The following is a 21,135-nucleotide window of genomic DNA, read 5'->3' as shown; positions in this document are numbered from 1 at the left end:
GGGCGTGGTGGCTCACGCCTGTAATCCCAGCACTTTGGGAGGCCGAGGCGGGTGGATCACGAGGTCAAGAGATCGAGACCATCCTGGTCAACATGGTGAAACCCCGTCTCTACTAAAAATACAAAAATTATCTGGGCATGGTGGCACGTGCCTGTAATCCCAGCTACTCAGGAGGCTGAGGCAGGAGAATTGCCTGAACCCAGGAGGCGGAGGTTGCGGTGAGCCGAGATCGCGCCATTGCACTCCAGCCTGGGTAACAAGAGCGAGACTCTGTCTCAAAAAGAAAGAAAGAAAGAAAGATTGCTCTTTTAAAAAATGGACTTGACTATACTTTGGATCCAATCAAACGATTGCATTATTTCCTGTAGCTGAAATGCATAAACAAACTATCAAGAATTGGTACCTACCATTTGAAATGGTTCTCAAACAATGCTTGGGAGCAGAGATTCTGATCTTACCAGTCGGGGCGGGGTGTGGTGACCTTAAGCTGGTTTATCATATGCACAGTGTGAGGGCATTACCAAGCCCATGTGAAAGATAGCTGGAGTCTACATTATTCAAGAAGCTGACCTTGGCCTGTTTAATGTGGAAAGTTCACTTTTAAAATGTCCAAGGGAAATGGGCTTTGAAAGCACTCACAAGAAAGATGCACTCTTTTCTGCCAATGAAGCTACTACAATTCAAAATGTTATCTCTGTGCTTTACGTTACCACAGCAGTGAGAGATTCACAGTCAACAGAATTATTTCAATTATGATTCAACTAGCAGTTTTGCCCATTTGAGGCCATGCCAATTAAATTTATTATCTACAATAGTGCTTCAGTCTATTATTCCATTAAAGCTTTCTGCGGGTAACTAAAATGGCAGGATGCCGCAGGTGAAAAAAAGAACAAGCTCCTACTACCTGACTGCAAATGCAAAGTGGGAAAGAGGGAGAAACAATCTCAGCCTTTAGCTTCGTTCGCTTCTGGTGACTTTTGGGAAAATAAAATGAAACAGATATTCTTTGGAAGTACACACTAGGCTCTCATCTCTGCCGTAATCACCACCACTCAGGCTAAACCTCTGCCCTAGGGCTTCACATTTTTTCAAGAGCCTCATCTCTAGGTTGCAGTTATTAGATACGACTGAAGGGATGGGCGTGTCCATGGGTGGGTGGCATCGTATTGGGAGGAGAAAAATGCCCAGGTGCTGTCAATCTACCAGCGATTTTTTTCTGTTTGTTTTTGATGGAGTCTCGCTCTGTCACCCAGGCTGGAGCCTAGTGGTGCGATCTCAGCTCACTGCAACCTCCGCCTCCTGGGTTCAAGTGATTATTCGATTCTACTGCCTCGGCCTCCTGAGTAGCTGGGACTATAGGTGCACGCCACCAGGCCTGGCTACGTTTTGTGTGTGTGTATTTTTAGTAGAGACAGGGTTTCACCATATTGGTCAGGCTGGTCTCAAACTCCTGACCTTGTCATCCACCCACCTTGGCCTCCCAAAGTGCTGGGATTACAGGCGTGAGGCACCGTACCCGACCTACTGGTGCTCTTTTTACCTGCTCTTCACTCCAGCTGTGCTCCAGCACACCCCTGAACTTAACAAGCTGCTTCCTGCTGGCTCTGAACTAATTTTGCTGTTTTCTTGCCTCTCTGTGTCACTGGTACAGCTAGGGCAATGTGGAAGCCAGAATGCTGCACCTCCCATCCCCTTCCTGATGGAGGCTGTTTCCCCAGGCACCTTTCTCCAATCCCCAACGGGAATCTGGACATCTTCTGTTTGCCCAGACTTGCCTTCCATCGACCTCCCTCTCTTGCTTTTGTGGCAACTCCTAGGTAAGGTTTTAGGAAATAACTCAGCTGCCATGTCTGGGAGACATTTTTCCGGGAACAGGCAGTTCACAGTGGCTGTCGAAGGATCACGGGAACTTCTAGCAGGTACAGTAAACTGTTTAGGTGCCCCACATGCCAATTTTCTTTAGCATAATGGTTTTTCCTTTTTTCTTTTACATTGAAGTTCTTTTAAAAATATTACATTGAATCCTAATATGTAAAATAGATATATCGGAGGTGCTGTGGTTGCAGCAGGAGCAGAGGCCCAGGGTTCTGCCTCCTTAGCAGCCCTGCCCCCAGGCAGATCCCAAAGGAACCTCTGGGAAAACCTAGAACTGCAGAGAACACAGTCCAAAAAACTACCACCCAGACATTGAGAGTGTGGCAGTGTCTATCATTTCATCTATTTTACCTTTTCTTTGTTACCCATTACATGTATAAAATACCTTCTTTCTTTCCTTACTAGATGTATCACCTGCCTTTTTTTCTTCTTGTTTCTACAGGTAAGAAAGAATAAGATGAATGGATAATCTTCAGGCTTTTTTTGCCCTTTTAATGTTTTCAACCCATGGGAAAATAAAATCTCAAAAACTTATTCATCTTAGGCAAATCCCAATCTCAGGAAATATCCTCGGGTTTTAGGGGTTTAGACCCTTTAAGTGACTTTGGGAGAACAAGCTACATTGTCTACACCTGCTGGATGGTGAAAAAGCTGCATAAATGTCAGCATCAGACCTAGGGTGTGAGATGAATGCCGGAGAAGTGAAAACTGCTCATTCATTCAGCCACCAATCCACCTCCACTCCGCAAAACCATCCACCCATTCATTCTTCCTTCCATCCACTCGACAGATACTTCCTGGGACTGACACAAGAGCTTCTCAAGAACCAGCGCTTCGTCTCACTCTTTCCTGCGCCCTCTGCAGTCTAGCACAGCAAGCACAAAGTACACCCTCAAAAACCTGTGGGGGTCAAAGACTTTTGTTCTAGGCTCTCAGAGTGGGCGAAATGACTCCTAAACTTTCTACTCCGATTGCCAAGATAGACGCAATAATCGTGCAAGAGCGTCCTCCTAGCTAACCTATACTTCTCAGTGGCAGCTTAAGCCTGGCTCCATCTTTCGGGCCTTTCAATGGAGGAGAAGCCAGTCTGGACTGCGGAGTCCCTAAGACAAAGAATGAACTTTACACTGTAAGACACAAGACTAATTGCTTTATTAGGTGCATTCTATAAGTTGAAGATGAGAATTTTTGGCAAATAAATAAATAAATAATCAAACAGAGACTTTGGGGCCGAGGAGCTCGGGAAAAGGGAAGCGGAGTCTTTGCATAGTTCTAAATGAACAGGAGGTGGCAGCGGTAGGCAACGTGGATTCTCGGCAGAAATGCAGCACTTGCAAAAACCAGGGGCAGGAGGCTTTGAGAAAGAGGAGAAGGTCAGAAGGTGGCTAACTATTTCTTTTTCACAGCGACCGTGGTGGGGAACATCCGTCCTCTCCAGCGGGGGCAGGATGCGGCGTCCTACATGATCTGCCTGGGCATCCCGTACCCTGTCATGCCCGCTTGGGAGGCTCCCTTGTTGCTGCCCATCTGCAGGCCTATGACGTTCTGTCCCTGGCGAAGCTGCTCCTCGGAAAAGCCTCTCCGGTTCTGCTGAGCTTTCCTGAACAAGGAAAGTGAGAGGGAATAACGTTATGATGACAGCTGTCCAATCCTTTTCAAGACATGCAATTAGACAGGCTCTGCTGGGGGTTCCCAAGCAGGTCAGCAGGCCCTACCCTGAGCGGTGGTTATGCGCTGTGGCCCTACTCTGAGCTATCTCTGGCCTTACCCTAGCCTGAGCCGTGGCCCTATTCTGAGCTATCTCTGGCCCTAGCCTGAGCCGTGGCCCTACTCTGAGCTATCTCTGGCCCTACCCTGAGCCGTGGCCCTATTCTGAGCTATCTCTGGCCCTACCCTGAGCCGTGGTCCTATTCTATCTCTGGCCCTAGCCTGAGCCGTGGCCCTATTCTGAGCTATCTCTGGCCCTACCCTGAGCCGTGGCCCTATTCTGAGCTATCTCTGGCCCTAGCCTGAGCCGTGGTCCTATTCTATCTCTGGCCCTAGCCTGAGCCGTGGCCCTATTCTGAGCTATCTCTGGCCCTACCCTGAGCCGTGGCCCTATTCTGAGCTATCTCTGGCCCTAGCCTGAGCCGTGGTCCTATTCTATCTCTGGCCCTAGCCTGAGCCGTGGCCCTATTCTGAGCTATCTCTGGCCCTACCCTGAGCCGTGGCCCTATTCTGAGCTATCTCTGGCCCTAGCCTGAGCCGTGGTCCTATTCTATCTCTGGCCCTAGCCTGAGCCGTGGCCCTATTCTGAGCTATCTCTGGCCCTACCCTGAGCCGTGGCCCTATTCTGAGCTATCTCTGGCCCTACCCTGAGCCGTGGTCCTATTCTATCTCTGGCCCTAGCCTGAGCCGTGGCCCTATTCTGAGCTATCTCTGGCCCTACCCTGAGCCGTGGCCCTATTCTGAGCTATCTCTGGCCCTACCCTGACCTGTGGCCCTAGCATGATGCATGAGCTCCCTATCTTTTAGAAGCCCAGGTATTTTCCAGAATTTCCAGCAAAGAGGAGGGAGACTCAGTGGCTACCTCTCTGGGGAATTCACTCTCAGCTTTTCTTGTTTCCCTTTCTCCCCCCTCTCCCTTCTTCCCCCACCACTTTAGGCCATCTCAGCCTTCTGAGAAGTCTGCTTCTTCTTACCCTTTCTCTCACAGCTACCTCAAGCCTTTGTGAAAATTAAAATCAGCTCTTCTTTTTTTTTTTTTTTGAGATAGAGTCTGGCTCTGTCGCCCAGGCTGAAGTGCAGTGGTGCGATCTCAGGTCCCTGCAACCTCTGCTTCCCGGGTTCAGGTGATTCTCCTGCCTTAGCCTCCTGAGTAGCTGGGACTGCAGGCACATACCACCACACCCAGCTAATTTTTGTATTTTTAGTAAAGACAGCATTTCACCATATTGACCAGGCTGGTCTTGAACTCCTGATCTTGTGATCCGCCCGCCTTGGCCTCCCAAAGTGCTGGGATTATAGGCGTGAGGCACTTCGCCCAGCCAAAATCAGCTCTTCTCACAAAGCATGTCATTAATCCTATTCCCCCTTTCCCTGTATAGGGCCAAGATGAATCTACCACTTTAGAGCTGAGGGACTAAGTGTTAATGAGGGGAAATGTCTCACTCTAGATTAGAGGTCTGCAAACTTTGGTTAAGAGCCAGATAGTACATGATTGTGGTTGTGTAGCCACATGGAACATGGTAGTTTACCAATAATACAGGTACTAAAACCAGGGTTTCAAATGGCCAATATCTCAGAGGTTTCAGGGCAAGCATTCTTTAAAATGACATAAGCTGGTAACTTTTTAAAATACCTGTCAAGGAGAAGAAAAGAGGATCATGGAAATGAATCACCAATTATTTGCCACAGAGCTCTCTTCTACAATAAGTTATCCAGTTTAAGCTTCCTGCCCACCCACCCCCTGAAGAAAAAACTGCTTTAAGAAAAGGCCCGAGAGATAACCATATAATTTATTAACCAGACTAGGACATTGTTGAGAGTGAAAGAAGCTTCTATTAATAAATATACTGGGACAGCATAGATATTAACCATGATGGTGCCGCACAGACAGGACATATTACCCCTTCATTAGGTACACAAACAAAAAGGGAGGGAAGGAAGGAAGGAGGGAGGGAGGGAGGGAAGGAAGGGAAGGAAGGAGGGAGGGAGGGAGGGAAGGAAGGAAGGAAGGGAAGGAGGGAGGGAGGAAGGAAGGAAGGGAAGGAGGGAGGGAGGGAGGGAGGGAAGGAAGGAAGGGAAGGAGGGAGGGAGGAAAGGGAAGGAAGGAGGGAGGGAGGAAGGAAGGAAGGGAAGGAGGGAGGGAGGGAGGGAGGGAAGGAAGGAAGGGAAGGAGGGAGGGAGGAAAGGGAAGGAAGGAGGGAGGGAAGGAAAGGAAGGAAGGAAGGGAAGGAGGGAGGGAGGGAGGGAAGGAAAGGAAGGAAGGGAAGGAGGGAAGGAAGGGAAGGGAAGGAGGGAGGGAGGGATGGAAAGGAAGGAAGGGAAGGAGGGAGGGAGGGAAGGAAGGAAAGGAAGGAAGGGAAGGAGGGAAGGAAGGGAAGGGAAGGAGGGAGGGAAGGACGGAGGGAAGGAAAGGAAGGGAAGGAGGGAGGAAGGGAAGGAGGGAGGAAGAGAAGGAGGGAGGGAGGGAAGGAAGGAAAGGAAAGAAGGGAAGGAGGGAGGGAGGGAAAGGAAGGAAGGAAGGGAAGGAGGGAGGGAGGGAAGGAAAGGAAGGAAGGGAAGGAGGGAGGGAGGGAAAGAAAGGAAGGAAGGGAAGGAGGGAGGGAGGGAAGGAAAGGAAGGTAGGGAAGGAGGGAGGGAGGAAGGGAAGGGAAGGAGGGAGGGATGGAGGGAGGGAAGGAAGGAGGGGAGGAGGCAAGCAAGAAGGCTCAGAGCTGGCTTAAGTCATAATAAAACCAAGTTCAGACGTGAAGGCACCTTCAAGAAAGGCCATCCAGTCCTGCTGAGCCTCAGAAGAGGCGGAACCTGGTGGAGATGGAGGATGCAGGTGTCTGGTAGAAAAGGCCCAGCCACTTCTGCTCTGGATAGGTTATTGGCCTGGACGGCAGCATCGGTCTTTCACTGCTTTGGAGAACTCAGCTGTGGCGCCAGCAGTGCTGGGTCCTGAGGGCTTTGTACATAAACCTTCTGTGGGGTTCCAAGGCTTCAGACCCTCCCTCTCGTTCAAATCACTTTGTGGTCCAGGGCACAAGGAAGAGACTTTTACCTGTGAAACCAGGAAGGCTCTCCCCGATAGCAGCCATCATCCTTGGTGACTGCGACACTGCCTAAAGCCATCAGGGTCCTCTGCACAGCCGCCATGTCCTTCCCTGGAAGCCAACGAAGAGATTAAAGCCAAGGAATGCCGCAGGGTGCGGCTGGGCACCCAGGAGGGAAGTTCTGGTGGAAGGCTGCGGATGACCATATTCAAGGGCGAAGTGCTATCAAACACCTCCCAAAGTGGCCCTAAGACAACCATACCCAAACTTCTCTGAGAAGAACAAGAGATAACCTGGTTAACTATTCTCTAGACGGTACATAGCGGAGATACCAAGTTTCTAATCCATTCACAGTGGCTGTATCAATAAAACATTCCAAACATTTGGCAGCTGAGACATAAAGGACTTGGCCCTGGCGGGTTCTGTAGTTTGTGGTAAGGGGAGGTTATGGGGGTGGGCTCGTGTCTCGGTCTGCAGAAGAGAGAAAAGGATACTGGAGAGAAGTTGGTTGGATGGAATAATTCTGGGCCAAACCCCAGGTAGCTTCTCCCTTTCACTCTATCTGGGTTAAAGAGGCTAAAATCATCCATGTGCCTCAAACTGAGCGTTCGCTTTGCTCTTTGGGCCAGAGGCCGGGCAAACGAGCGGCAGAGCAACACAGAAAGCACTCAATACGACACAGCGATAGGCCCTTTCTTTTGTGCTGCTTGAAAAGAGCAAAATGGAGACAGCAAATGACTGGCTTGTGTGTGACAGAGAGGAGAGCACGGGAGAGGGGTGTGTGGTGCGGCCCCTGCACAGCGGGATGGGGGCACCGTTACCTAAGAAGCCCAGTGACCGTTAACGCGTGGAGAAAGCAGCTGTTCCTCCCATCCTTTCTCCTTTCTTCCCTTCCAGTTGACTGCCACGTCCTGGACTGAGCAGACGCTGCTGTGGGTGCAGCCTACAATTTAGGGTCATATCGAAAGTCCAGGCAAGGCACCAGGGTGGAAAACAAAAGCTGGAAAGCAGAGGGTTAACAGACAAGGCGGCATCTAACCTGGCGGGAACTGTGAGGGTTAAGGGCAAGTATTAAGGCTCTCTTTAGACCCGGGGAACCATCTGCGGCTTTCTGGCCCGGCTGCCGCTGCGGAGTCTCTGGGGAATACAGAATTACAGGGGAAAGGCAGATGGAGAGTGAGAACCAGCACGAACTGCAGTAAGATCAACAATGAGGCCTTCAGAGGAAGTCCAGGCCGGGATCTGCGTCTACTCCAAGAGGAGAGAGAGAAGCTGTCCTCGCTCCCCTCCACCCCCACCTCACTCATGAACCGCAGGGTGATTGCCTGGATCCTGAGGCCCTGTGGGACTGATCGGTGAACACGAGGATAAACTGCTGGCAATGGATAGTCCCCCAGACTCTAGGAGTATCTGGGGTGGTGGAGAATGAAGTACTGGAGCAGCAGACAGAAGGGAGAGGGCACAAGGAATTTTAAGAACTAAGGGCCGGGCGCGGTGGCTCAGGCCTGTAATCCCAACACTTTGGGAGGCTGAGGTGGGCGGATCACGAGGTCAAGAGATCGAGACCATCCTGGCCAACATGGTGAAACCCCATCTCTACTAAAAAATACAAAAATTAGCTGGGCGTGGTGGCGCATGCCTGTAGTCCCAGCTATTCGGGAAGCTGAGGTGGAGGAAGAATCGCTTGAACCCGGGAGGCGGAGGTTGCAGTGAGCTGAGACTGCGCGACTGCGCGACTGCACTCCAGCCTGGCGACAGAGCAAGACTCCGTCTCAAAAAAAGAAGAAACAGGGAGATGGTTGTTAGAATGACTCCTCCACAGGTGAAAGCATTTCTGTAATTGTCACCATGTAACAGGATACTTTTTAAAAGATATTAGTGTAGTAATGATATTCTGAAGGCTCATTCTGTGACGAGATAAAGAGGGCTTGTCCTTAAGCAGTGAGTTATTAAAGGGAACCTAGAGAAATGATTGAGCACAGGAAGGCTTAGGTTAGGGTCTATCACTCATCTCTACTCTGCAAAGAGCACCCTGGATACCTGTTTCTGGTAGTTGGAAAGAGCTGTTCTGGTATGTCCAGGATCTGGGAAAACGTGGGGCCGGACACCCAACAGCTCAGCCACAGATACTACCCTGGAGCAAGGGGTGAAGAAGCAAAGTTTGTTGAATCATAGACCCAGACTCCGTCACAAGCAGCTCGCTCATCCCTGCTATCCCTGCGCCTAGAAGATTCCCAACACTTAGTGGTCCTTCTTGTATAGACTACCCCATGAACCCAGAAAGGACAAGGGAACGAAGCTGCAGGCTCGGATACGATATCCAGGAAGCTCGAACTGTCAGCACAACTCCACCGTCATCCAGGAGAGTGGGAAAGGAAGCAACTCCGCTGGAGGAAGAAGCCCCTAGGGAAGAAGGCATTATTTGACAGGAAGAAATTGGAATGTTTTCTTTAAGAAACTTTCCAAAGCGAGATATTGGATATAAATTATAGGATAGACACTGTATATGTCATCTCAACCTCATGGAACTGGGGTTATTCCTCCTCATACGTGGATGAGAAAACTAATTCAAAGAGGTTAATTATCATGCCCAGAGTCACCAAATCAGTTAACAGAGCCCAGCTCTAGATCAGACCTGTCCGAATCCAAAGCCCTTGAACAATCCACCATGCCACACTGCCATGTCCCATGGCGACTCGCTGTGGGCTGGATGGGGAAGCACGTTCTTCAGCAGGAGCCAGTGACCAGGGATGATGGGAAAGGCTCACAGTGGTTGTTTTGTGCCAGGCCAGAGGGGACCCACTGAGGGGGACAAACCTGGAGCACAGATTTTGGGCCCTGTAGAATCAAGGGCACCAACTCCAATGTCCATAAACCTTGGAGTGTTTTTGTCTGGAATAATCTCTCCATGTCTTCATCCAAACAAGAATGAAGCAAAGAAAAGCAGTTAGGGCCTCACTACTGATGTTCTGACCAAGTGACATCATTTGGATGTTTTGTCCCCACCATATCACGTGTTGAAACGTGACCTCCAGTGTGGGAGGTGGGTTCAGTAGGAGGTGTTTGGGTCATGAGGGCAGATCCCCCATGAATGGCTTGGTGCTGACCTCGTGGCACTGAGCGAGTTCTTACGGATGCATTCACACACGGTCTGGCTGTTTAAGAGCCTGGCACCTTTACCTTCTGTCCCTGGCTCCCTGTCTCCCCACGTGACATGCTGGCTTCACTTTCCACCGTGATTATAAGCAAGTGCCAGCACCACACTTCCTGTACAGTCTGCAGAACCATGAGCCAAAAAAAAACCTCTTATAAATTGCCCAGCCTCTCAAACATGATTTTAAAGCAACAAAAATGGACTAGTACATAAAGTTAATGATTGCCAAGATTCTAAATGATGTTATGAGCAGAAATCTGCCTCATGTAACCAGTTCACATCTGGCTTGTTTTCTGGTTATGTTTCCTAATAGAGGTTTTTTTGTGAGGAATTCCAGCACTCTTGCACTGACAAGATGGGAAGACGGCCTTTTTCCAGCCTTCCCTCTCTTGCCTTGCCGCTTCAGAAGCCCAGATCAAGTGCCATTGGATGAGAGCCGCACACGGAAGGAGTAAGGGCCACTTGTGGAAGCTGATTTCTGCACCTGGGGGTCAAACATTTCAGTGCATAAAGGAGCACTTTTTTTTTTTTTTAATTGAGACGGAGTTTCGCTCTTGTTACCCAGCCTGGAGTGCAATGGTGCGATCTCGGCTCACCGCAACCTCCGCCTCCTGGGTTCAGGCAATTCTCCTGCCTCAGCCTCCTGAGTAGCTGGGATTACAGGCACGCGCCTCCGTGCCCAGCTAATTTTTTGTATTTTTAGTAGAGACGGGGTTTCACCATGTTGACCATGATGGTCTCGATCTCTTGACCTCGTGATCCACCCGCCTCGGCCTCCCAAAGTGCTGGGATTACAGGCGTGAGCCACCGCGCCCGGCCAAAGGAGCACTTTTTTAAAAGCTGTGATGTGCACTGAGTCTCAAGCAACAAAAGGGTGGGCACAGCGGCTCACAGCCGTCATTTCAACGTTTTGGGAGGCTGAGGCAAGAGGACTGCTTGAACTCAGTAATTTCAGACTGCAGTGACCCGTGATTGCACCACGGCATTCCAGCCTGAGCAACAGAGGGAACCGCTGTCTCTAAAGAACAATAGGATAAATGAAATAAATTTAAAGATCAGAAAGCTAAACTAGTCATATCACTACCCAGCATCATATCTGCCTGGTGAGGAAGCCTTCAAAATTGTGCAAGTATAAAAAATAGCCATGCATAGCCTGCTTCGGAGTAGGGTTTCCCAAGCTTCTTGGATTATTTATGGGAGTTGGGAGTATCTCTTTTAAAATATGCATTTTGAGGTCATTCTCCTGAGAGAATGATTTGGCAAGTTCTGGGAGTCCATATTTTTAATAAGCTTCCCAGGTGATTCATATCTTCAGGCAAGTTTGAGAGGCATGGGCGTCGCCTGGTGATTTGCAAACTAAACTGATCCTAAGAATTACCCAAGAATCTTAATATTCAGATTCTGGGGCAGTCTCCTGAGACAATTCTGAGGCAGCCCGATGGACAGTTAGGTCCTACTCTGAAGCTCTGGTTTTCAGTGTTTAAAAACATCCCCATGTCTGCCGTGTGGTAAGTACTAAATGATATTTGTTAAGTAATAACTCCTTTCGTCAGCGATATCTTCCACAGAGTCAGAAGTAAAACCAGTAATTAGAAGAGCTCTGCTCCAAGTTGGAAGTCAGCCCAGAGCCCTGCAGCTTGGAATGGCCTTGCTCCCTGACAGCCACCCTGATGCTTTGGGAGATTGCGGGGCTCCTCAAGTGAGCTTGAAAGCCACTGCTCCAGGCCATTCTTCCAAGAAAGAAAAACGTTCCTCAAAGAACCATCAAGTAAATGTCTGGAATTTTCTGGATGCAGGGACAGCAGAAATGAGACAGAGTCTGGTGATCTAAGAGCTGGTGGATTCCGAAAAGCACACATACTGTAGGATTCCCACTTTATGACATACTGGAAAAGGCAAAACTCTTGAGACAGTGAAAGATCAGTGGTTGCCAGGGAGGAATGAAAAGGCAAAGCACAGAGGATTTTCAGGAAAATACTTGATGTGATACTGCCGTGATGAATATGTGTCATTATACCTTTGCCCAAATGCATAGAATGTGTAACAGCAAGAGTGAACTGTGGACTTTGGGTGATAATGATGTGCCAATATCGGTTCATTACCTGCAACATGAACCACTCTCGTAGGGGACGCTGACAATAGGGAAGGCATGGCCGGGCGCGGTGGCTCAAGCCTCTAATCCCAGCACTTTGGGAGGCCGAGGCAGGTGGATCATGAGGTCAAGAGATCGAGACCATCCTGGTCAACATGGTGAAACCTGTCTCCACTAAAAATACAAAAAATTAGCTGGGCACGGTGGTGCGTGCCTGTAATCCCAGCTACTCAGGAGGCTGAGGCAGGAGAATTGCCTGAACCCAGGAGGCGGAGGTTGCAATGAGCCGAGATCGTGCCATTGCACTCCAGCCTGGTAACAAGAGTGAAAACTCCGTCTCAAAATAAATAAGTAAATAAATAAACAAATTCGGAAGGCTGTGCATTTGTGGGGAGAGAGAGCGGGCATATGGAAAATATCTGCACCTTCCTCTCAATTTTGCTATGGCCCTGAAACTGCTTGAAAATATTCGTCTTAAACAAAAAGAGAGCTGATGGCGGCTTCCTGTCTCACCTGGCCATCCTTTTCAGCCAGAGTCTCAACTAGCAACCGGCAGCTGTACTTGACAAAACAGCAATCCCGATTTCCTGCATTACCACAAAGCAATGTGATCCCAAGTGTGATCCTGCACCCCACATTCCTAAGTTACAACTCCTGGGGGTGGGACTGGAGGTTCTGCACGGCGGAAGGCCCCAACCCAGGAATTTTTAATGCTAACAAAGTTTAAGTGCTATTACCACAAAGATACTTTAACAAGGATTTTGTTCTCTTAAATTCTTCATTACTTCCAGGATATCTTATGTATGTCTTTGCAAAGAAAAAAATAAATGAAAAAAATGAAGAGAAAGACAAAACGGTAAAAGAGAAGTCATCTGGGTGTGTGAACTTGGACTGGACAATCTACCTTCTATTTCCACTTTTAATACAAAAAATCAGTCTTGCAGTCAGTTCCCGGTCTCAGAGCTATTATAGTTCTATTGTAAGTATATATAATATGTATACTTGTAATATGTAGGTACATATATATACTTAGGCATATAATATATGTAAGTCAAGTCTTGCCTCAGCCTTGTAACTCGTGGAGCACTGGCTTTTCCCGTCTTTCTTGGACTTACAGAGAAAGTAAGTATGAAGCCATGTCTTACTTCCTTGAATAGTAACTTGGGCCTAGCTTCCAATTCTGCACTGAAGGTAGATGAAAATATTGAGAAGTATCAGATCAGAGGGGAGGCCGAGTTTGCTCCGTGGATTTTATAACTGTTGGTTGCGTGCCTCCCTGGCTCCCACTGCTGTGGGTGTTGATTCTTAAAGTGGGGTTCCCAGACCAGCAAAATTAGTATGGCCTGTGAACTGGTAAGAAATACAAATTCTTGGCCTCTCCTCACACCTAATACCTCAGGAACTCTGCTGCTGGGGCCTAGCAGTGCGCGCTTTAATGAGCCTACCTAGTGATTCTGATGCGTGCTGGCGTTGGAGAGCCATTGCTAAGGAAAAACCCACCAAATACGATCGTCAGCAGCCACTTGAGATAAATGCAGTGAAGGCTGTTCTGGTAGGAAATGAGGCTTCAAGCAGCAGACATTGGTGACGTCTCAAGTCATCACAGCCGCCTGACTTATCCCAAGATACCGCTCGTGCTGTGTGAAATCTCTCTTCACTCTTGCTGCTGAGGAATGGCACATAAAGTGACGCCTTCCCAGAGAATATACGTGAACCTCCAGGCATTTTCGGTGTAAACCACACCTCCCTAACTCCCAGTCATCAAGAGAGGGGAACAGGCACGTCATCACCATGTGTGTCACCGGGATCCTTATCAGTAGGATTACTAAGGACAGCAGTGAGACTGATCAATCTGTGAGCCTTGCCTGCTCCGGCATTCTAGAATTCTACAGGTTTCATGCTCATCAAGTGCTTGTACGAATGAACCAAAAAGATCAGTCGCTGAATGACTAACAGTGTGGGGGAAAAGCCAACATGTATTAGTTGTCTAGGCACTGTGCTAGCTTCTTAGTTAATCCTTACAAAAATTCTACAAAAGAGAGGCATTAGAATTTTTTACCAAGAAGGGAGCTGAGGCTCCGAGAAACTAAGCCACGTAAACAAGGTCACACAGTGTGTAGCGAAAGAGATTCCAGCCCATCTACCTGACTCCAAAACTCACGCTCTTTCCAGTGCAGCAGGGTCTTCTGGGCCTGGAACTGGCAAAGCAATAAATTCTGGGGAACGACAAGAGGTGAGGACCACAAAGGGGAGAAAAGTCAATGAAGTGACCCCTAAGGCCTGGCCGCTCCTATCAGAGAACAGCTGACGTGGTAAAGCTCCTGGGCTGTCAGGGAGGGCAAAGGTCATCCAGGCACCCTTACCAGCTCCTACATGCGGCCACTAAGTCCATCTGTTCCAAGACAGAATGTGTGTCTTCCCAGACTTACTTCCCCTCCCTCATTTTCTGTTAACCTTAGAAAAGATAAGCCAATGGCAATAATAATTTCCACATTTCCAACTTTTATCATCCTCTACCACTGTCGTGAACCATGCTAAGCACTTCCAATGAACCATCTCATATACCCCCCACATCAACCCTAGGAGATAAATATGATTATCCCCACTTCACAACCCAGAATACCGAGGCTTAGGGAAGCGAGCTGATGAGGGGTGGAGCACGGGTCTGGCCAGGCAGTGTAACTTCTGCCTCGGGAGCCTGAGCTCCACGGTGTCTCGCAACACCGCCCAGGACACGCTTGCCTGGCAGTCTTTCTGCCCGATACCAGATCAGCATGCACACTTGCTGTGACGTGTCCCCTCTCACGCGTGCACACTTGCCGTGATGTGTCCCCTCTCACGCGTGCACACTTGCCGTGACATGTCCCCTCTCACGCGTGCACACTTGCCGTGACGTGTCCCCTCTCACGCGTGCACACTTGCCGTGACGTGTCCCCTCTCACGCGTGCACACTTGCCGTGACGTGTCCCCTCTCACGCGTGCACACTTGCCGTGACGTGTCCCCTCTCACGCGTGCACACTTGCCGTGACGTGTTCCCTCTCACGCGTGCACACTTGCTGTGACGTGTTCTCTCTCACGCGTACACACACCCCTCCCTTTCTTGCTCCACCTTTTCTTCCCTTCCCACTTTCTTTCCACAGAAAAGGTGCTGAAGTCCCACCTGCAGTGTCTTTTCTCCCCACCCACAAACAGGGAGATGGCCTCACCCTGCCCTTTCCGGGGCACCCAGGGCAAATCCAAAAGCATCTGCCAGGCCATTCACCTTCTGTTATCCAAAAGGGACTTCCCAGGTCCCTTCCATTCCTCTAAGCCACCCTACTTCTTCCCTGTCACTGAAAGCAAGTGGTGACCCCAGCTCCGCTCTATGGGGCCTTCGGTAGCTTTGTCTACAGTGTCCCTGTGATTGTTTTTCTGGCCCATTTAGCTTTGAGTGACGCCTTCCCAGAGAATATACTTGAACTTCCAGGCACTTCCAGTGTAAACCGCCCCTCCCTAACTCCCAGTGTGACTGAGTTTCTTTTTAACACCTTGAATCTTGTATTCCAATTACCCTGAAGTCTATCTGGAGTATTTCACCTAGAGGGGGTTAAGGATAATGCTACAGCTGGGGCCCAGTCTATTGATGTGATTGAAGCCGAAACAAGAAGCCATTTGGCAAGCCTGGGCTCCCTCAGATTTATTGGTCTGCAGCTGGAAGCCTGGAAAGCCACAGCAGCTGTGGGCAAGCAGAGCCCCACCTGGGAGAAGACACTGAGGGGGGAAACTGAGAGCGTAAAGTATCTGCAGAGGAGGAAAAGAAGCTCCCAGATAAAGAGGAGCCACAGTGGCCACAGACGCCACAGCCAAGCTGCAGAGAGTCTGGAATTAATCTAAGTTGATATGTGAGGACAGCATTGAAACCGCAGTCGAGGTGGAGAATAGTAGGGTGAATGTGAGATGAAGCGAAGCAAGCAGCTGGTCCGATAGCTGTGTGCACAGACATGTACCCCGTCACGTGCACACAGACACAAAAACACGAGCCAACCCTGCCCCGCAGCCTCCCTTTGAGTCCGGCTTATTTATGCCAAAACACACGAACGACAACCAGCTCTTGCAGAAAGGAGCCCAGCCGCGCTTGCTCAGACTGCTCTGCAATGCCGCCAGCCTTCCCCTCCCTCTTCCTGCTTCTCTGCTCAAAGCAACCCACGTTTCCACCTCCTGCCCTGTTGTATGCCGGCCAGAACTGGCTTAAGCCTCAGTGATCCTAGGGAATATGAGATGTCGCCTCCAACCTGTAACAAATCTCCCTGGGCTTCAGTCCTCAGTTGGAGGGGGCCACCAGGCCCTGGGGCCTCTAGGGGGCATTTGGAAACTCCTAAGCACCTGCTTTCCTGTGGGCAGCCCTCCTGCTCATCCCTTCCTATTTCATAGCCGACCTACAGTTCTTCCTGCCTGCTACCTGTCAGTCCCAGTGCTCTTGGAGTGGACCTCCTTCCTGATTTCCTTTAAAGCCCCGTTTCTGTACCCTAGGGTTGGGGCTCTCAGAGTCTGTCTTGTTCCCCTGGAGCTGAGTGGTCCATGGCCCTGGCTTAGGTGACTGCAGTCACACTCATCCCTCCAGGCCTCCCTCTTCCTTTCGAGGAGTCTAACACACACGTCTGGGGCAGGTGGTGTAGACCTCCTCCCACTCTGTACAACAGGGAACATTTCTCCCTGCACTCCTCCACACTTGCTGTGAGCACCTCTGAGGAGTAAGGTTTACCTTTGTATTCTTTATAAAAAGAGGGAGAGGCAAGTAAAGCATCTCAGTAGCACAAAGACAGGAAAGCTCAGAATCCTCACCTCCCACAGACCTCCTGGCTGCTTCCTCCTCCTACATACTTCCTGCACTTAGTGGGGTGGGGAGAGTCACCCAGGTCCCTTCCATTCACACTGACTCTCCTATCCCTCTGTGCCACACAGCCCTGAATCATCCTCCTCCTCCTCCTCACCTCCTCCCCACCTCCTCTTCATCCTCACCAGCTAGTCACCATCATGACTCAACAGCACACTCACGGTGCAGGTGAAGGAAACTAAGCGTTTTGGCCCAAGAACGGGTTGGCAAACAAGTGAAGGCGCTATTCTTTGCGGTCAGAGAGCCCAGGTTTGAGTTCTAGCTCTGCCATCTCATGGACACAAGTAACCATGGGCGAGCTTCAATGTCATCATCTGTGAAACGGGGAAATTAAAAAACATTTACCTCATAGGACTGTTAGCAGAATTGATTGCATAAAGCAGGAAGGCATTTGTACAGTGCCTAGTGCGTAGGAAAGCATCAATAAGCAGTAGCTACGAGTATTAGCCAGAGAAAATCATCACAGTTCTGATCCAGGAAGCAGGGATCAAATCTCAACTGTGAAATTACATTAGAATTTGGAGGGTCAGCAGCAAGTTCCATAGCCTGGCCTGGAATACCTGAGTTTCTAAATAATGGCAAACCACCACGAAACTCACTGGCATCTCAGGATTTTAACTCACCTATGAGGGAGGCATGCAATGCCAGCTCTTTGCACGACGCGGAGCATTCAGGAGGCAACTGTTTCTTTATAAATCATAGTGTGGTGAGTAGTAGAATGGGTCTCTGCTAGAAATCTATTTCAGCCATCATCTGAATACCCATTAAAATACCATGTCTCTTCATTGGGGGAAGCTATCCCTCTCTCACTGTCAGCAGAGCCATTTGGGTCACTGCCCTGGGGATCCTGTTGGTTGGGCCGCTAATGACATCCAGTGACAAAGGGCTTGTGAGAGCAGAGTCAATCTGACAGTCCTGCTCTGACTAGTTGGTGCCTCAGGCAGGCCTAGTGGAGAAGGAACACAGTCACATGGTTGGGTATGCACATTTTCGCTAAAGGGGACACTAACTGCACCATGACCATAGGTCCCAAATTCCCTCCATTCACATCATCTCCCCCATAACGGCGGATTATTAAATAAGTCCAGGAGTGTGATTTGATTTTTATGCTTTTGTAAGATTTCCTCACCAAGTCAATTCACAAATGTGAAGAAAAAAAGCACCTATCGCACTGTGAGCAGAACGCATATCCAGAAGGCACAGTCACCAAGCACCCAGACACTGGGTTAATAAAAGGTTGGAGTGCTGTCTGCTTCTCAGATTGACAAAATAGATGGCTTTGTCTATAAGCCGCAGTTGAGTGAGAAGCACCCTGGCCCCTGCCTCCCTCCTCTTCCGGTAGCTAGGGCATTAACAGGAATAAAAGGCGTGTATGTCACCATTAGCTTCCTCTGGCTTGAGGCTTCTGTTTGCATTAGTTTGCTGAGATCCCTGGTGTGTCCTCAGGGTGTGTGTTCCCTGAGAAGAGAGTACCTCCGTTTACTAGGACATAACAATGGGGAAGGCTAACGTGCCGCCAGGAAAACAGCTGAGAACATCTTACACACGCATCAGCAGGCACACGGAAGAACACGGCGAGCGGTTTTTACCAGGAGATGGGGCAAAGGAGAGAAGAAGAAAAGAACAATCCCAAAGGCAGGGGGGCTGTTTACCTTCCCATAGATCCACCGTCTGAAAAATGTCAGTGGTTCGGACACCATAGGTCTCTGCAGCTTTTAGAAACTGGGAGATTTGCTCCATCTGCTTAAAAGCCATCTTTGACTCTGAGATCTTGGGTATGGGCTCTTGTCCTGGTGGGTATAAACTGTTTATCAGCTTGCACAGGACCTGAAGCGGGAGGGGAGAGACAATCAATGTTTCCCTTTATATTTACAAGCCAAGAATGAGACGTGAACCCTGCTCAAACGCCGCACTGCTCATCCAGTTTGGGCAGGAGCAAGCCCCAAAGACCCAGATGACCCCATTCCTAGGGCTGCCCCTTACCACAGAGATTCCTGTAGCCCAGGAACTCCCTTCCTTCCCTGTTCCTCCCTTCCCTTTTCGGAGTGAGGGAAAGAATGTTTACAGATAGGGATGGGGTGACCTGAGGAGGACAGGATTCCGGACGTTCAAAGGAGGAATGACTTGGTAGCTCCTGAGGGTGGCACAGCTCAATGATGGAGTCTATTATCTCTTCTATCGAAAGGCAAATCAGAAGCAGGCTTCAATTTACTCATCCCATATATTTTAATAATGTGAAAATAAGTGAACGTGGTACCTTTTCCCTAGGCATACATAACCCAAGCTCTGGGCAACCCAGCAGCAGCACTGGATAGCAGTTATGTAACAGTAAGTCACAGGCTGCAGGAGAGGACGGGCTTGTTTGAATCAGCAGAGCCTGTGGCCCTCAAACCCTCAAACATACATGAGCATCAGTTATCAAATAAGAACTCACTTCAGTTTCGGGAGAGCCCATCCATTGAATAAACAGACACTGAGCACCTCCACGGTGCAAGGCTCCCACAAGAATGTGAAGGTGGCTAGTCCCCCTCCTCCCTCCTTTGTTTTACTGTGTAACCAAGCCGCTCCCCTGAGGAAGGAAATGGACCCAGAAGGGCTGATGCACCAGGAAGGCTGGGGAAATCACAGGGACGTATTTATCTCTATTCTCATTAGAAAAATCGAAAAGGCTTCGAATTTGCCGACAACTCAGAGAGGAGATGTGGTGTTGGGGGGTGTTGGGGTGGATGGAGAACCCTCAAGCTAGCTAGGGAATTGTGCCTGGAGCCCAAATCTTCCGGCCCTGAAGAAATGAAGGCATTCCCATCCCCTCCCGGTGAGGCACAGAGCTCGGCAACAGCGGCTCTTCCCGCAGCCTTACGTTAAAGCATCCTCAGTAGCGCGAAGGAAAGAAAGGCCCCTTGGAGGGTCTCCCTGCTCACCACCCCAGCCACCGAGACCGCTGCCGGCCTTACCGTCCCGTCCATCAACCATTTCTGAAAATGGGCCCTGCCGGGGGGCGGGTGCTCGATGTCCTCGGCGCACTGCAGGATGATCCAGTCCACCAGCTTGTTCTCCAGGTCCGCATCGTACTTCTGCTCGATCTTCTCCTGCACCTCTCGGCTTAAGCCGTAGCTAGGGCCCCTGTTAGCCATCTCTGGAAAGAAGAGAGGACACGCGCGGCATCCACACAATAGCAGCAGCAGCCTCCGGCTCCCTGCAGACGGGGCTGGGATGTGGCTGGGGAGCCTGGCCCAGCAGCAGCAAAGCCGGCAGAAAGCCGGGCGTGGTTTAAATCAAGGAGCCAATGAAGCCAATGGGGTTTCACCTACAAACGGGAAAGAAAAGCGCAGCCACGCGCCAGTAACTCTAGAATAAAGCTCCGACCGGTCCCGGGGGGCTGGAATCCACCCCTCCTCGCCCCGATCCCGCCTGTCAATAAGACGAGATGATATAACACGGACTCACAATCAAGTCTGGACCCCCAGGCTGCAAGGGGGGTGGGTGAAGGTGGTTTCCTCCCCCTTCTCGGTGGCACTTTGCAAGGGCAGAAACCGGGAGATCGGGAAGAGCAGGTAATGAGCAGGCAGGGAGGAAGCCTCCTCTCACGTTCAGCGGCCTGGGAAGACGGGCACACTGATTTGATTTTCTCATGGCCGACGTGGGTCAAACCAGGGCCGTTGCTAAGAGCCCTCCAAAAAGCCAGCCCTCTCCGGTGTCAGTCAAGCCCGCCTGCCTCCCTCCCGCTGAGAGCCTCTTTCTAGTCCGCACAATTCTCTCCCCCCTCTGGGGAGACAGCTGATTGTCTTCGAGGCCAGCAGCTGCACCAGGGGATGAGGGCCCGTGGGAGGGTCCGTTCCACCGACTGTCCATCTGTCGGGAATAGCCAAGCCACTTTCCCCCTGCCCTGAGGTGACAACTGGCTGGCAGGACGGGAGGGGAGGGACTGAGAGCTGCTGTCAATTACCTGTTCAGCTGCCCCCACTACTTCACCCAGAAACTTACATCCTAGCGGGAAACTGTTATGCCTCAGTTTGACTTACTCAAGGGAGGTATTTTTTTTTTTTCATGCTACTCTTAACCAAAAGTCATTACGAGCAAGTTTTATAAAATAGTATTATAATTATTACGATTTTTTTTTTTTTTTTTTTTTTTTTAGATAGTCTTGCTCTGTTGCCCAGGCTGGAGTGCAGCAGCGCGATGTCGGCTCCCTGCAACCTCCACCTCCCTGCGACCTCCGCCTCCCGAGTTCAAGAGATTCTCCTGCCTCAGCCCCCCGAGTAGCTGGGGTCATAGGCACGCACCACCACGCCTGGCTAATTTTTGTACCTTTAGTAGAGACGTGGTTTTGCTGTGTTGGTCAAGCTGGTCTTGAACTCCGGACCTCAGGTGATCCACCAAAGTTTTGGGATTACAGGC

The 21,135-nt window shown here is 50.0% G+C and overlaps 1 protein-coding gene across 2 annotated transcripts; it reads right to left on the bottom strand.

Moving 5' to 3' along the window:
* Positions 1–3,008: 3,008 nt before the first annotated feature.
* On the bottom strand, positions 3,009–20,354 carry TAGLN3 (transgelin 3). Of its 2 annotated transcripts, XM_035274452.3 has the most exons (5): positions 20,185–20,354; positions 19,692–19,873; positions 18,390–18,564; positions 6,626–6,728; positions 3,009–3,475 (listed from the first exon to the last, which is right to left on the bottom strand). In XM_035274452.3, the coding sequence occupies exons 2-5, from the start codon at positions 19,869–19,871 to the stop codon at positions 3,334–3,336; spliced, it is 600 nt and encodes a 199-aa protein (XP_035130343.1). In that variant the 5' UTR covers positions 19,872–19,873; positions 20,185–20,354; the 3' UTR covers positions 3,009–3,333. The 2 variants fall into 2 exon arrangements, with proteins under 2 accessions (XP_035130343.1, XP_035130341.1); XM_035274450.3 differs by lacking the exon at positions 20,185–20,354 and having other exon boundaries at positions 19,692–19,958.
* Between the last annotated feature and the right edge of the window lie 781 nt (positions 20,355–21,135).

This window comes from Callithrix jacchus, chromosome 15 (genome assembly GCF_049354715.1).
Source record: "Callithrix jacchus isolate 240 chromosome 15, calJac240_pri, whole genome shotgun sequence".
Taxonomy (NCBI): Eukaryota; Metazoa; Chordata; class Mammalia; order Primates; family Cebidae; genus Callithrix; species Callithrix jacchus.
The sequence above is the reverse complement of the archived record's forward strand: the minus strand, read 5'-3'. Positions and strand labels throughout refer to the sequence as shown.

What these genes read in the sequence shown, in the direction of transcription:
- TAGLN3 (XM_035274452.3), bottom strand. Translation starts at nt 19,871, where the DNA reads ATGGCTAACAGGGGCCCTAGCTACGGCTTAAGCCGAGAGGTGCAGGAG. An exon ending in AATGGTTGATGGACGGGACG is followed by an intron (nt 18,565 to 19,691) that starts GTAAGGCCGGCA and finishes CTCCCGCTTCAG; the next exon opens with GTCCTGTGCAAGCTGATAAA. An exon ending in GAGCCTTCCTGGTTTCACAG is followed by an intron (nt 3,476 to 6,625) that starts GTAAAAGTCTCT and finishes TTCCTTGTTCAG; the next exon opens with GAAAGCTCAGCAGAACCGGA.